The 16,480-nt window shown below is 38.8% G+C and overlaps 1 protein-coding gene across 1 annotated transcript in view; it reads right to left on the bottom strand.

The window, feature by feature from the left end:
* Positions 1–16,480, bottom strand: part of GMPS (guanine monophosphate synthase) — a 51,368-nt gene that overhangs the window by 5,746 nt on the left and 29,142 nt on the right. The window contains exons 8-13 of the mRNA XM_005874424.2: positions 13,764–13,915; positions 13,093–13,266; positions 11,210–11,315; positions 10,175–10,290; positions 6,772–6,897; positions 2,664–2,779 (exon numbers count right to left, since the gene is read on the bottom strand). Coding sequence (XP_005874486.1) covers positions 2,664–2,779; positions 6,772–6,897; positions 10,175–10,290; positions 11,210–11,315; positions 13,093–13,266; positions 13,764–13,915 — 790 coding nt within the window. The remainder of the gene's footprint in view (positions 1–2,663; positions 2,780–6,771; positions 6,898–10,174; positions 10,291–11,209; positions 11,316–13,092; positions 13,267–13,763; positions 13,916–16,480) is intronic.

Below are 16,480 nucleotides of genomic sequence, written 5' to 3'. Positions count from 1 at the left end.
GGAACCAATGTAATAATCTGAACAATAAAGACTTAATTTAAAAAAAGAAATAAAAATAAATAAAATAGCTCTCAAAAGCAAAGAAGAAATATATATATATATATACTTGGAATAAAGCACACAGAAGAAAACAGTAACAGATCAAAACCACCACTACCACCAACTTCATTGCCTTGTAATAATCTGAACAATAAAGACTTAATTTAAAAAAAGAAATAAAAATAAATAAAATAGCTCTCAAAAGCAAAAGAAATATATATATATATATACTTGGAATAAAGCACACAGAAGAAAACAGTAACAGATCAAAACCACCACTACCACCAACTACTTCATTGCCTCCTCCAAAATATACTGTAGCAGGGAAAAAAGTTTTGTCCCAGAGAAAGACATATTTCTATTTAGCAACATAGTTCCTAGAGCTCATAAACAATCCTTAAAGGAAAAGGCAAGTAGACAAGAGATTGCCACAACTTGATTTTTTTGGTCTAATTTCTTACAAACAAGAGTGATAATAAATATGCAGGGATAGGTAGAACAGCCAAACTGGAGCAGTCGCTTTCTCTACAAAGATTCCATCTAATGGCAATGGGGGCCGGGGGGAGAGAGAGAGAGAGAGACCAAAAAATGGGAAACAATTTTAAAATGTATTTCTAATTCCTAAAAAGGAGCTTAGCAAAATCTAAAACTTACGAAGACTCTTTCTTTTAAGGGCTTGTTAGGTTCATATTTTAAAATATAGTAGGTTTATTGTTGTTGCTTATTTGTTAGACATTTTTTATGGGGGGTAGGAGAGGAAGGGTTGTGCAAGGAGAGAGAAAAACAGAAGAAAGAAAAGACAGGAAGAGAAACCAGCATATAAAGGACAGAGACTAAGTTTAAACATGGGTGAGTAACCTCGGCAAAAGAAAAATAGAGGGAGATAAAACTGTAAGAATGTACTAATTGCATAGTAAGAGCAGGGGAGTCAAAATTAGGAAAGGAAATACTCCATTTGACCTCTAAAGTTTAAGTATTAGCATTATTCAGAAGATGAATTATGAGCCATTACTTTAACCAAAACAATTATCTCCATTCAAAAGAGTTAATTACAATCCTAGCCAGTTTGGTTCAGTGGATAGAGCGTTGGCCCATGAACTGAAGGGTCCCAGGTTAGATTCCAGACAAGGGCATATACCTCTACTGCAGGTCCATCCCTGACCAGGTTGGAGCACATGCGGGAGGCAACCAGTTGATGTGTCTCTCTCACATCGGTGTTTTTCTCTCTGTCTCTCCCACCTCCCTTCCACTCTCTAAAAATCAATGGAAAAATATCCTCAGGTGAGGATTAACAACAACAACAACAACAAATAGAGAAGCACCATGATATGCAGAAGGAGAATATGCTATTTGCTAGCCCTTCCCATCTTCCACATACTGATTTCCAAGTAACAAAAATTAAAGCTCTGTGGCTCAAATTGCAGAGCTGCCATGTCTTGGTAGACGAATTCAATCAATAAAAATTGCTTATATAATAAGTAAATTAAAAATAGGTATTTACAAACTTACCATTATTTATTTTAAAATTCACTCTTTTTCAGTGTATTAAAGGTGCTTCCTTATTTGGGGGCCTTAGGTTCATCGGAGTAAACCTTTTAATAGGCATATTCCCACCAGTAAAAAACATGGTTTCCCTGTGACTCCTTATCTGGAAGGCCCAACAGCAGGCAGTTGGAGAACAATACACACTCTGCTAGGTAACCACCAATGGAAAGATTTCTAATTTCTGCAGCAAATTTGAATAAACTAAAACATCAAGTAATTATTTTTGGTTGTTAACCACCCAATACCCATTAAAAAATTAAAAAAAAAAAAACAAGAGTGAACAACTGTGAAATAAGAATACTTAATGAGCAATCTGGCACCAAACAAGTTGAGATTATTGAACTATACAAAGGATAATGTATTGTAAAATAGACAAAGATTATAACTCAGCTATTGATATATCCAACATAAAAATTAATGTGCAAATTAAAGGAAAAATAAATCTGAAAAACTAAATTGAAAATCAATTATACATGTAGTTATTTTAATGATATCTGGCATATGCCTATTTCTTTTCTTTGATTTCCTGATTATTATTAAATTAACTAAGTCCCTAACTTGTAATTCTACAGCCTTCAGATATTTTTTTCAATCCTTTGGAATAAAACATGTTACCATAAAATAGGTAGTGTAAGCTGCTAATTTGGAAGACATGACTTAAAACTGCCTTTTTTAAAGCAGATAAATGCATTGTGTTGAAGAAACAAAACACAAGATATTAAATATCTACTCAATTGTGACCTAAGTAGATATATCTGTATCTACACTTGAGCCTTTTGGTCCTTCAAAAAAACACCTTACCCAGTTGGTGTGGCTCAGTGTTTGAGGGTCAACCCATGAACCAAGAGGTCACCAGTTTGATTCCATCAGGGCACACGTGTCCAGATTTTGAGCTCGATCCCCAATTTGGGGAGTGCAGGAAGCAGCCAACCGATATTTCTCTCTCATTGATGTTTTTATCTCTCTATCCCTCTCCCTTCCTCTCTCTCTAAAGGAATCAATAAAAACATATTAAAAAACAGCAACAACAACTTATCCTTCCATTACACCTTATCCCCTGCTCCCACTGTAGAACAAACCTGTTAATGTTGTGACACATGCGAGGTATAAGCCTAGCCAGGAAAATAAGTGATTCCCAGTCAGGCTCATCTTTACTGGAGATTCCACACACATAACTGTAGGAACGACAATCACCCTGAAAGTAAAAATGCATTCAATAATTTTAATGGTTTTGCAGGTGAGTGGATTAAAAACCTATGGTACATCTACTCAATGGAATACTACACCACTATAAAGAAGAAACTTTTATCATTTGCAACAGAATGGATGGAACTGGAGAGCATTATGCTAAGCCAGTCGGAGAAAAATAAATATCACATGATCTCACTCATATGTGGGATATAATGATCAATATAATTTGATTAACAAGAATAGATCCAGAGACAAATGGCCGGGGGTGGGGTTGGGGTGTTTAGAGAGCAACCAAAGGACTTTGTATGCATGCATATTAGCAAAACCAATGGAAAAAGACACTGGGGCTGGGGCAGTGGGTGCTTGCCCAGGATGGGAATGGCTGACTGGAGGGGGGAGGGTCAAGCGGGGAAAAAGGAGACATATGTAAAACTTTAGACAATAAAAAAAAATAATGGTTTTGTTGAAGTCAAAAAATGGACCAGAAAACATTTCATGCATGATGACACCATTAATAGTAATCCTTTTTGAAAAGAAACTTGTTTATAAAAGTATTAGAGGCCCGGTGCATGACATTTGTGCACTGGGGGAGTGGGGACATTCCTCAGCTGGGCCTGCGCCCTTTAGCAGTCCGGGAGCCGTCAGTCGGACATCCTTAGCGCTGCCATGAAGGCCAGAGAGACTCCCACCACCGTTGCTGCACTCACCAGCCATCAGTCCGGCTTCTGGCTGAGCTGTGCTCCCCCTCTGGGAGTGCACAGACCACCAGGGGGCAGCTCTTGCGTTGAGTGTCTGCCCCCTGGTGGTCAGTGTGTGTGATAGCAACCGGTCGTTCTGCTGTTCAGTCAATTTGCATATTACCCTTTTATTATATAGAGGCTATATGGATACTTCTCTAATGATATAAATAAATCCTAAATTTAAATCTCATATTAAATTCTACCTAAATCAGTTCAGACATAAAGTGTCATGGTAATTTTAAGAATTTATTCAACACATGCCAGAAGCCCATTGGGATCTCATTCTAAGTACCTGCCCAAATGTGGGCAGCCAGCACACTTAACTTGGAAGACAAGATCTGCCCATGTTGATTAGGTGAAAAAAGGATTCTTAAGTCAGATAAAAAATAAAAATGAGCTTAAAAAGTTACTAAAAAACAAGTGAATAAAACTGGTTATAACATTAATTCCCCTTTTCTTTGTCCTGTTTAATCCAAGTAATTTTCTTTTTTTAAAAATCAAATTACACTAAAGAGCAATTTTTAAAGCGTCATTAAACTACCCTAATAACCAGTATACTGAAAAAAATGAGAATTTAGCCTATGTGAATGCTAATTTGACAGTATCTATTAAAGTTTAAGATGTACATGCTTTTGCCCAAGCTGGTTTGGCTCAGTGGATAGAGCATCAGCCTGCGGACTGAAGGGACCCAGGTTTGATTCTAGTCAAAGGCATATGCCCAGATTGCAGCTCGATCCCCAGTAGGGGGCATGCAGGAGGCAGCCGATCAATGATTCTCATCATTAATGTTTCTATCTCTCCTTCTCCCTTCCTCTCTGAAATCAATAAAATATATGTCTGTAAATATAGATATATATTAAAAAGATAAAAATCATACCCTATATAATAAAACCCTAATATGCAAATTGACCGAACAGGGGAACGACCAGTCGCTATGATGTGCCCTGACCACCAGGGGGCAGATGCTCTATGCAGGAGCTGCCCCTGGTGGTCAGTGCACTCCCACAAGGGGAGCACCGCTTAGCCAAAAGCCAGGCTCACAGCTGGCGAGCGCAGCAGCAATGGCGGGAGCCTCTCCTGCCTCCTCTGCAGGCAGGCAGTAAGAAGCGAGGGGTCCTGGACTGCGAGAGCCCCCGACTGCGAGAGGGTGCAGGCTGGGCTGAGGGACTCCCCCTGCAAGTGCACTAATTTCATGCACCGGGCCTCTAGTAATAAAATAAATGTACATGCTTTTAACCCGGGAAACAGGAAATGAGCTTACAGAAGCACATGAGCAACTGCTTAAAGAAATAAAATATTACTTGCTGAAATGCCTGTAACATTAAAATACTGAAAGCAATTTAAATGCCCATATGTAGAGGAATGATTAAAGTATGATATAACCATATATGGAATACAAGCCAGCAGTTAAGAATAATCTGTAATGGCGTGAAAAGTTCATTATGTTCAGTTAAAAAAAGTGCATCTGTAATTCCCTTTATTGTCTTGTTAAAATAACTGTATCTGGAAGAACACATACAACACAACTGGAGAGCAACAATAGGAAAAATTACTTTTAAATGTACTGCATTTTGATTTTTTTTCCACAAGTATGGTTTACTTTGGGATTTAGAAAATAAACTTCATTACTACACTAACCGTGAATTAGGACTTTTACTGGGCTTCCAAGGCTCTCCAAAGGCCCAAGAGACCAGAATAAAGTTAAATATCTAACCAAAAAAAGAACTTTCATTTTGATGGAAGCTTATTTAGTGGAACCTAAATAAGCTTCATTTCTTAAAAAGTCACTCATCCAACAAATTCAGGAAAAAGAGTATATTTATTAAGTTTTACATGAATAATCTCTAAAACAGTTCATTTTCTTCCATACATAATTCTATTCTACAAGGCCATTATAAACACATTATCCCAATATCTGACAATCATATCACTAAGCTAAATTATTGACACCTTTTCTGGTTTTCATTTTACTACAAACTCTAACAAAAAAAAACCTTCCTTTTTCACTTGAAGAGCATATAAACAAAGGAGAACTTAATATAATCTAACTTGAGACCCAGTGCACGAAATTCGTAAACTTGGGGGGTGGCGGGGTCCCTCAGCCTGCTCCCCCTGGGAAGCAGGCCTAAGCCATCAGTCAGACATTCTTAGCACTATGCAGAGGTGGGAGAGGCTCCCGCCACCACTGCTGCACTCGCCAGCTGTGAGCCTGGCACTGACCACCATGGGGCAGCTCCTGCATTGAGTGTCTGCCCTCTGGTAGTCAGTGTGCATCATAGAAACCAGTCGTTCCACAGTAAGGCTGAACCCAGCTCTCCAACATCCCCCGAGGGGTCCCAGATTGCAAGAGGGCGCAGGCCAGGCTGAGGGACCTCACCGGTGCACAATTGGGGCTGGGGAGGGATGTGGGAAGTTGGCCAGCCGGGGAAGGACCGCAGGAGTTTCAGGGTGTGTCTGCTCAGTCCTGATTGGCTGGACTCCAGCAGCAAGCTAACCTACCAGTCGGAGCGTCTTCCCCCTACTGGTCAGTGCACATCATAGCGACTGGCCAACCGGTCGACTGTCTGCCCCCTGGTGGTCAGTGTATGTCATAGCGAGCGGTTGAGCAGCCTTCACATATCATTAGCATATTACACTTTGATTGGTTGAACAGACAACCAGACAACCGGACACTTAGCATATTAGGTTTTTATTATATAGGAATACGAATAGCATTATAAAAGTAAAAACTATATGATCCTCACATGCTTTTACAATTGGAAAGACAGAACAATAAATACACAAATGTCATTTGTACATTATCAAAGCTAAGAGAGAAGACATAAAAGAAATAGACCACTAGTTTAAGAAATACACAAGTTGAGAATGAGACCTAAGTGGTGGATAACGTTCATCAGGGGGCCTTCTTGCAATTAAAGACTTCTAAAGCAATAGTACATTTCATACCAAGAAGGATAAATGAGAACATGACCTCTTGGTAACTATCCTTCAAGGCAGAAGCAAGCAAGCAAACCCTAAAGCAAGTCATTCTTTGAATTTTTACTTTTGGTTAGAGATGACAGATGTTCCAAAACTACAAGATCTCAGCCTGAATATTGAGTTCCTATAATCTTGTTCACTCCATAAATATTATATAAAACATTACCTTTTTACATATTTTCATATTTCATTTCCCTAAATCATTCCTATTTGAACAATAATGAAAAGAACATCTGCAGAAAGTTATGTCACAGGGCAATGGATTCACACAACTCACCTGCACACCTACAGTTTTAATTGGCAGCAGAAAGGCATTCAGTGAATGCAGACTTGTAATTTGCATCAGTTTCTCCTGGTCCTCTTCTGTTGTGCAGGCTTTGACTCTTTGTAATAGCGTATGCGGCTGGAAAAAAAACACACACAGATATTTCTTAAGGTTTCAAGAAATAAGGTACTCACTCTTTTGGGATCTATTACTATCTTAGATATCTACATTTACTGCTTTATAGCAATAGATCCTATTGGGCATCTCTCTTTGATTTGTGTGTACTATGCAGTATAAATCCTAACCCTGTTTTTATTCTTTTAGAGTTCCCCTTAAATGTTATCATGCATATTTAACAAGAGAATCTCTCTAACCACTTGGCAAACAATGCAAGCATATTTAAATGCTTTAACTCCAATCAATCCCCTTGTGGGTTTACATGTTATTTTAACTACATATTATTGTAATATTTTAAAAATAAACACCAATAATTATAGATCATTACTTTTATTATATATTCCATGTTTGCTTGAATGTTACCATTTTCTTTTCTTTGTTTACCATTTTCTTTACCATTTTTTATTTTCTTTTGTTTACCATTTTTTTCTTGCATATCAGACCTTTCTTCTGAGATCCTTTTGCTTCTCCTAAAGTCAGCCCTTTAAAACAGTGGTTCTCAAAAAATAAAATGATAAAATAACAGTGGTTCTCAAGCCTCACTGTACACTCAAATTACTTGGTATAATCAGGTTCTATCTTGGATTAAATAAGAAATTCAAGGAAGAAGGGGTCCAAGCATAGTATACTTCAAAAGCTCCCCCAACCCTGGCCAGTGTGGCTCAGTTGATTAAGTGTTGTTCCATGCAACAAAAGGTCAATAGGATTTGATTCCAGGTCAAGGCACATTCCCAGGTTTCCAGCTGGATCCCCAGTAGGGGGACATGTAGCAGGAGGCAACCAGTCCATATTTCTCTCTAAAATTAATAAAAACATACTAAAAAAAAAAGCCACCCCAGATGATTCTAATACACAGCCAAGGGGTGTGTATACTGCACTGTTGGTAGTAAACTGTGTTTATCTGAAAATGTCTCTATTTTGCCCTACTTTTAGCAGACAGTGTATCTGTTCACTATTGTTCACCATTATTTTCTCTTGGAACTTTGAAGTCTTCTTGCTTTTACTACTGCTTTCTGTATACTAGTCTTTCCTTTGTGGAGTAAAACAACCTTTCCTCTGCAGCTGCTTTGTCTTTGGCAGAATGCAGTTTTGCTAGGTATGCCAACTCGGTATCAAATTCTTTTCATTTATTCCGATAGCAATGTGTTACGTTCTCCTGAATCTGAGGCATGGTTTCAAATAGTTTCAACCAGTGTGGAGAAATTCAAATACTTTTGTCTATTACCTCCTTCTGAAAATATGTTAAAGATGACCTTTTCATTCTATCTTAACTTCTATCCATTGTTCTGATTTCTGGATAATTTCTTAACATCTTTCTAAAGCTGTTTAATTTCAGCTATTATTTTCATTTCTACAATTTAATTTTTTAAAAACTGCCCAGTCATTTTTTATACACTTATCATATACCTTATTCTTATTATCTACTGCTTCTCTTAATTTTATGTCCTTTATATTATCTATCTGCTAATCCCAGTATTTGAAGCATTTGAGGGTTTTCTGATAGTTTCCACTAGCTCTCATTCATGGAGCCCTTTTTCTATAAATATTTTGTAATTTTTTTTATTGTAAGCTCATATTTGCTAGAACTGTATCTATGGGAATTCTTTGAGGCCTGCTTGAAGATATTCCAAAGAGTAAATTAATTTACATTGCTTCTTGCCTGACACTTGAAAGCACTACCAACCAAGGTCCACTTTAAATAAGAATTAACTTCTCAGCTTGCAGGTTTTCAGACAACACAGGTTATGAATTTAGGCACCAAAACTACAGATGGACTGGAAGACTTTTCCATTCATCCTCAATCTGGACCTGAAATAATCCCCCTTGTTTTCTTTTAATAGATATAGAGTATTCTAAAACACCTTTTCAGAAAATAAACAAATGGAACTACATCAAAATAAAAAGCTTCTGCACAGCAAAAGAAACCAACGAAACAACAAGAAAGCCCACTGCATGGGAGAACATATTTGCCAATGTTATCTCCAATAAGGATTTAATCTCCAACATTTACAGGGAACTCATACAACTTAACAAAAGGAAGATAAACAATCCAATCAAAAAATGGGCAAAGGACCTAAATAGTACTTTTTGGAAGAGGACATATGGAAGGTCAAAAGACACATGAAAATATGCTCAAAGTCACTAATCATCCAAGAGATGCAAAAATCAAAACAACAATGAGGTACCATCTCACACCTGTCAGAATGGCTATCATCAACAAATCAACAAATGACAAGTGCTGGCGAGGATGCGGAGAAAAAGGAACCCTCATGCACTGCTGGTGGGAATGCAGACTGGTGCAGCCACTGTGGACAACAGTGGTTTCCTCAAAAAGTTAAAAATGGAACTCCTATTCAACCCAGTAATCCCACTTCTAGGAATATATCCCAAGAAACTAGAAACACCAATCAGAAAGGATATATGCACCCCTGTGTTCATAGCAGCACAATTTATAATAGCTAAGATTTGGAAACAGCCTAAGTGCCCATCAGCAGATGAGTGGATGAAAAACTGTGGTACATCTACACAATGGAATACTACGCTGCTATAAAATGGAGGGAACTCCTACCATTGCAACAGCATGGATGGACCTGAAGAGCATTATGCTAAGCGAAATAAGCCAGTCGGAGAAAGATAAATATCACATGATCTCACTCATTTATGGAATATAATGAAGAACATAAACTGAACAAAAATAGATCCAGAAACAAAGAAATACCGAACGGACCATCAAACCTCAGAGGGAAGAGATCAACCAAAGGACTTGTATGCATGCATGTTAGCATAACCAATGGACATGGACCCTGGAGTGGTGGGGGCTTGTCCTTGGGGGTGGGAGTAGCCAGGGAGGGGTGGATGGGGGAAAAAGGAGACATCTATCTATATCTATCTATATAAAACCCTAATATGCAAATCGACCGAACGGCGGAACGACCGGTTGCTATGAGGCTCACTGACCACCAGGGGGCAGACACTCAATGCAGGAGCTGCCTCTGGTGGTCAGTGCGCCCCACAGGGGAGCGCCGCTCAGCCAGAAGCTGGGCTCATTGCTGGCGAGTGCAGCGGTGGTGGCGGGAGCCTCTCCTGCCTCCTCAGCAGTCAGACATCCCCCGAGGGCTCCCGGACTATGAGAGGGCACAGGCCGGGCTGAGGGACCCCCCGCCTCCCCTCTGCCAAGTGCAAGATTTTCGTGCACTGGGCCTCTAGTAATATACTAGTATAAATCCAACATAATTACCTTTTTAACACTTGCAGAGAAATCAGCTACTATTTTCAAAATGTTGTTGGTTTCAGGAAAGTCCTTACAAATGTAAGGTTCTTCAGCACATATTACTCTAATTGCCAGACCAGGACCTAAAGTGAAGAGTAATAATTTAAAAATTATTTTGAAATTTTAATATAAAAATGTCACTACTCCCAAAATATAAAACCCTTCCAAAAATTAATATCCATGTGCTGTGCCACTTCAAGGTTTTTTTTCCAGTTTTACTGACTGGAAAATTTATTATTTTTTATATAGTTGATATATCACCATTGCAAATAGTTTCTATTGTGAGGATCAAATAAGACAGTATTTGTAAAATATGCAGCAAAATGCCTAGCACATACCAGCACTCAAGAAATGTGAACTATTACTTTTTTTAAATTTCATTAAACCATTTTCTCAACTTATCACCAAATACTGAAGTACAAATCTTGCCCAAATTCAAGAACTCATTTAAAAAACAAGATTCTCAATCCCAACTTTAAACAAATATCACCTCTGTTTTTCTATATGACAAAATAACTATTTCATCTGACTATTTTTTATTTGCTCATAAATTAGTTACATATGGCCTGTGCAAAGAAGTGGTTCAGCCATTCAGATAAATGACCCATGGCAAAAGGATTTCAGAGAACCAAGTTTTAACCCTGTCTTCCATCATGGTATCATAGAAAGAATATACAAAATCCCAGCTCTGACACCGATAATTGTGTGGCAATGTTATTAAAATATTTCGATGCCTTGGTTTTCTCATCTGATGGCAAAATGATATGTCATCATATAATTTTGGTATGGTATATTTAAATATAAATACAATGGAAAATAACTACTTAATGAAATGAAGTATATACACTAGACACTAAAAAAATGTTTATTCCCTACACACCTTTTTCTTTCTCTCAAGTTACATTTTCCTTGTGATAACAAATTCTTTCAAAATTGTCTGAATTGATTTTTCTTCAACACGAAGGTCTAAGAACAAATCAAATAATTCAATTTTAATTTTACCTGGAAATGGATGCCTGGAAACTAACTCTTCTGGAAGTCCGAGTTCTCTGCCTAAAACTCTCACTTCATCTTTATGAAAATCTTTCAGAGGTTCTATTACTTTTCCCTATATAAGGGGGAAAAAACAATTAGTACAAATTAGTAACCAAAATCACATGGAAACAAAGGGTAATAAATTATTGGCTTTCCCTATTGCCTTTTACCTCAGATTTAAAAATCAGTTTTTAAAACTTCGTTTCCTCCTGTAGGCTTATAGGCATTAGATAAACATTTCAGTGATCTTATTTCTCTTTGAAACACATTTTAAATATAAACCTTTTAAATATAAATAAATCAAAGCAAACCTTCCCCTATCTCTGATATAGTTTTTGTTAGAATACAAGGCAAATTAAATATATACTAGTGTTTCAAAATAAAACTCTCCAAATGATGCCATCAAGAAAGTGAAAAGACAACTCAGAAGGTAAATCATGTATCTTACAAAAGACTTGTAACTAGAATATATAAGGAATACTTACAATTCAATGAAAAGATAAACAAACCAATTTAAAAAGGGGTAAAATATCTGAATTGATATTTCTCCAAAGAAGATATACAAATAGCCAATAAGCACACGAAAAGGTATTTAGCATCATTAGCTATTAGGGAAATACAAAACAAAACTACAATGCATTACCACTACACACTAAGATGCACAAAATAAAGAGACATAATTCACAGCCTTATGATAGCTACTATCAAAACAACAGAAAATAACAAGTGTTGGCAAGGTGTAGAGAAATTAGAACTCTTGGCATTGTTAATGGGAATGTAAGATGGTGTAACCACTATGAAAACATGAAGGAAACCTCAAAATATTAAAAATAGAACTACATGATCTTGCCCAGACAAGAGTGGCTCAGTTGGTTGACCAATGTCCCATGCACCAAGAGTTCACCAGTTTGATTCCCAGTCAGGGCACATGCCTAGGTTGCAAGCTCGATCCCCACTTGGGAGCATGTAGGAGCGCAGCCGATCAATGTTTCTCTCTCTCTCTCTCCCCCACCCCCTCTCCCTCCCTCTTTTTTTTTTCCCCCAAAAATATTAACGAAACATTTAAAAAAAAAAAACACAACTATATGATCTAGCAATCCCACTTCTTGGTATATATCCAAAAGAACTGAAAGCAGGGTCTACAAGAGATATGTGCAAACCCAGATTCATAGTATAATTTACAATAGCCAAAAGTGGAAGTAACCAAAATGTCCACTGACAGATCGATGGATAAACAAAATGTGTATATACATACAACAGAATATTACTCAGCCTTAAAAAGGACATCTTAACATGGATTAACCTTGAGGACCTATGGTAAGTGAAATAAGCTAGTCACAAAATGATTTTACTTATATAAGCTATCTGAAGTAGTGAAATTCACTGAAACAAAGTAGAATGGTGGTTATCAGGGGTTAGGGCAGTGATGGCGAACCTATGACATGCGTGTCAGAGGTGACACGCGAACTCATTTTTTTGGTTGATTTTTCTTTGTTAAATGGCATTTAAATATATAAAATAAATATCAAAAATATAAATCTTTTTGATACTATAGTTGCAAATATCAAAAAATTTCTATATGTGACACGGCACCAGAGTTAAGTTAGGGTTTTTCAAAATGTTGACACGCCGAGCTCCAAAGGTTCGCCATCACTGGCTTAGGGAGAAGGAGAAAACAGTAACTATTGTTCAATAGGTATAGAGCATTTCAGTTTTGCAACATGAAAAATTATAGAAATCTGTTTCACAACAATGCAAATACACCTAACACTACTGAACTGTACACTTAAAAATGGTTAAGGGGGGAGGAAAGAGGCTTTATGGGAAAGTTTGCATAAGTTTTTACCTACCTCTTCTCTCAACTTTCTGATAAGCTCTGTGTCATTGTGATGGGTCTTGATGAGTTCAGCTTTGCCACTTGCAACAAGGGATGCACTTTCAATTAGATCAGGCCGTAAAGTACCTTGGGCAAGGAAAACCTCCTCAGGTTTCAGGTTCATTTCTCCAATTACTTCATTGGCAATCTATAACCAACAGGAGTAAAAAAGCCTTTTAAAAGATGACTCTTAAAAAGACAGCAAAATTTTATACTTTCAGCTAAATTTCTCAAAGTCCTTGGGCAATACTGACAGGATGAAATCTACCAACTCCTAAAATAAACTCCTTTAACAACATATGTTCTTTAAAGAACATGCTTTAACATGATTCAAAAAGGTATGCAAACATTCCCCCTATTCAAAAGCTAAAAACCAGTCACTGAAATACTGAAAGTCTAATATCAATTGAAAATACCTATTCTTAAAATAGTTAAATCAAATCAATAGCAAAACGTAAGTATACATGTTTTTAAAATATAAAACAATTTATACTATTGGTCTATATAGTAGTAATATACAGTAAAACTCTTATCCAAAAATAAAATAAGAATTAGCAAATTTGGTTATTTGATATAATGGCAAGAAAAAACAAATACTAAAATTCACCTTGAAAACACTACACATTGAGGATATTAAAAAGGTACCTTAACAAAAGTATCCCCAATGATTTTTCTTTTCTCCTCAGGACTTGTTGTCATATTTAACGTTTTGCTGATTCTTTTTCGTGGAGTTCTATCTTCATCTGATATTGGTAGAGTTGTTGTTCCATTGTAGAAAGAATGAGCAGCATTTATCACTGGGCGAGGGAGCAGAAACATGTTTTAATCTTTTTTAAAAAGATTTTTAAATATCATACTAACAAATCAAACTACAGAAATAAAAGCAAAATGGGTCCTTTTATCTCCCATTAATTTGCCTACATATTCCAGAACAATCAATAAACCATGATTAATAGAGTCTAGACCAGCCGTGGGCAAACTACGGCCCGTGGGCCGGATCCGGCCCGTTTGAAATGAATAAAACTAAAAAAAAAAAAAAGAGACCGTACCCTTTTATGTAATGATGTTTACTTTGAATTTATATTAGTTCACACAAACACTCCATCCATGCTTTTGTTCCGGCCCTCCGGTCCAGTTTAAGAACCCATTGTGGCCTTCGAGTCAAAAAGTTTGCCCACCCCTGGTCTAGACAGATGCACTCATTAATTTTGTTTTGTGAATCCTGTGACATTTAATGATCTAGGCTAGTGGTCGGCAAACTGGGGCTCAGCAAACCGCGGCTCGCGAGCCACATGCGGCTCTTTGGCCCCTTGAGTGTGGTTCTTCCACAAAATACCGACTTCTGCGCATGGGCCACGAAGTTTCAATCGCACTGTACGTGCACGCCCGCACGTGGTATTTTGTGGAAGAGCCACACTCAAGGGGCCAAAAAGCCGCATGTGGCTCGCGAGCCACAGTTTGCCGACCACGGATCTAGGCTCATGATAGCATAAATTATGCTGGTTGTTTTTCCCGTACTCAGTGTGCCACCAGAACAACAGGCAAAAGTAACAGCAGAAAATCATGGCTCCAAGGAAATTAAAAGCAATGGTTCATGTACAGTGATCTTAAGTTCTCAGAACTACATAGACTAGTCCAGGGGTCCTCAAACTACCGCCCGCAGGCCACATGCAAATACAAATATTATATTTGTTCCCGTTTTGTTTTTTTACTTCAAAATAAGATATGTGCAGTGTGCATAGGAATTTGTTCTTAGTTTTTTTTTAAACTATAGTCCGGCCCTCCAACGGTCTGAAGGACAGTGAACTGGCCCCCTGTTTAAAAAGTTTGAGGACCCCTGGACTAGTCTCTTGAAAAACTGGTGTTTATGAACATACATTTAGTGATCCTTGACTGTCCCTTTATATTTAAGAACAAGGTATTCAAAAACTGACTAAGATCTCTATCTATATATATAAAAGCCTAAGCGACCGAATGACTCGTCAACCCGTCGCTTTGACGCGCACTAACCACCAGTGGGCAGATGCTCAACGCAGGAGCTGACCCCTGGTGGTCACTGTGCTCCCACAGCAGGAGCGCCACTCAGCTGACTGACGGGTGCCAGACACAGGGCTCACAGCTGGCGAGCGCTGCTGTGGCGGAGTGAGCCTCTCCCGATCGGGACTGACTGGGCGTGAGCCCACGGCAGGCAGGAGCAGCAGGCGGTGTTGGACTACTGGTTTCGGCCCAATCCTCACAGGCCACGCCGAGGGACCTCACTAGTGCACGAATACACCGGGCCTCTAGTCTATATATATAAAAGCCTAAGTGACCGAACGACAAGTCGACCGGTCACTATGACCCTCACAACCACCAGGGGGCAGACGCTCAATGCAGGAGCTACTCCCTGATGGTCAGTGTGCTCCCACAGCGGGAGTGCTGCTCAGCTGACTGCCGAGCGCCGGACGCCGGGCTCACGGCTGGCAAGCCCAGCTACAGTGGCACGAGCCTCTCCCGCCTCCACAGCAGCACTACCAAGCTGTGATGGAGGCAGGCGCAGTGGGGCCAGGTTAAGCTACTACATCCCCCGAGGGGTCCCAGATTGCGAGAGGGCACAGGCCAGGCTGAGGGACCCCACCAGTGCATGAATCCATGCACCAGGCCTCTAGTTTGGTAATAAGAACAACTGGTATTCTTCACTGTAAGATGACAAGGCAGCTTGCTTTTTCATTGGGGGACCAACAGTGAATTTGTAGATCTTTCTCTTAAGTTCTTTACTCCAGAGAAGACACCTCCAATCTCCTGCCTATCCGCAGTAGTGGTGGGGTGAGAGTCACTATTCATTCAGTACATACATTTCTACTTAATCCTACTTTTTTTAATGTAAAATCTTACTTTCACTCTCAACTATGCCTAGCATTATTAATTTGCCAAAGTCCAAAGCCTCTCCTCATTAGCCTCTCTATAGAGAATGAACCCAGTCCTCTGATGGGGAGGGACAACAGCAATTTGTTCCCATGTTAAGGAAAAGAATCTGCTTCCCAGATTTCCAACCAATCCACTTTAGGCTCACCCAGAGAACCAGGACCCACAAGGAAGCCAATGCTTCTAATTACTGAGCCTCCCCAGAAGTCTTGCTTTTTGTTGGCTTTCTCCCCTCATCCTCACACCAAGGTTTTGGAGTCCTCCATTCTACTATGTCAGTTACCAGGAACAATGCAGTTTTTGTGGGGCTAAAAATTTTTATAATCTGGAAGCCCCTTTCAAGAAATAGAATTGAGCCCTAGCTCAGTGGTCGGCAAACTGCGGCTCGTGAGCCACATGCGGCTCTTTGGCCCCTTGAGTGTGGCTCTTCCACAAAATACCATGTACGGGCGCGCACG

The sequence above is a fragment of the Myotis brandtii genome, unplaced genomic scaffold, assembly GCF_000412655.1.
Source record: "Myotis brandtii unplaced genomic scaffold, ASM41265v1 scaffold436, whole genome shotgun sequence".
Classification (NCBI taxonomy): domain Eukaryota; kingdom Metazoa; phylum Chordata; class Mammalia; order Chiroptera; family Vespertilionidae; genus Myotis; species Myotis brandtii.
The sequence above is the reverse complement of the archived record's forward strand: the minus strand, read 5'-3'. Positions and strand labels throughout refer to the sequence as shown.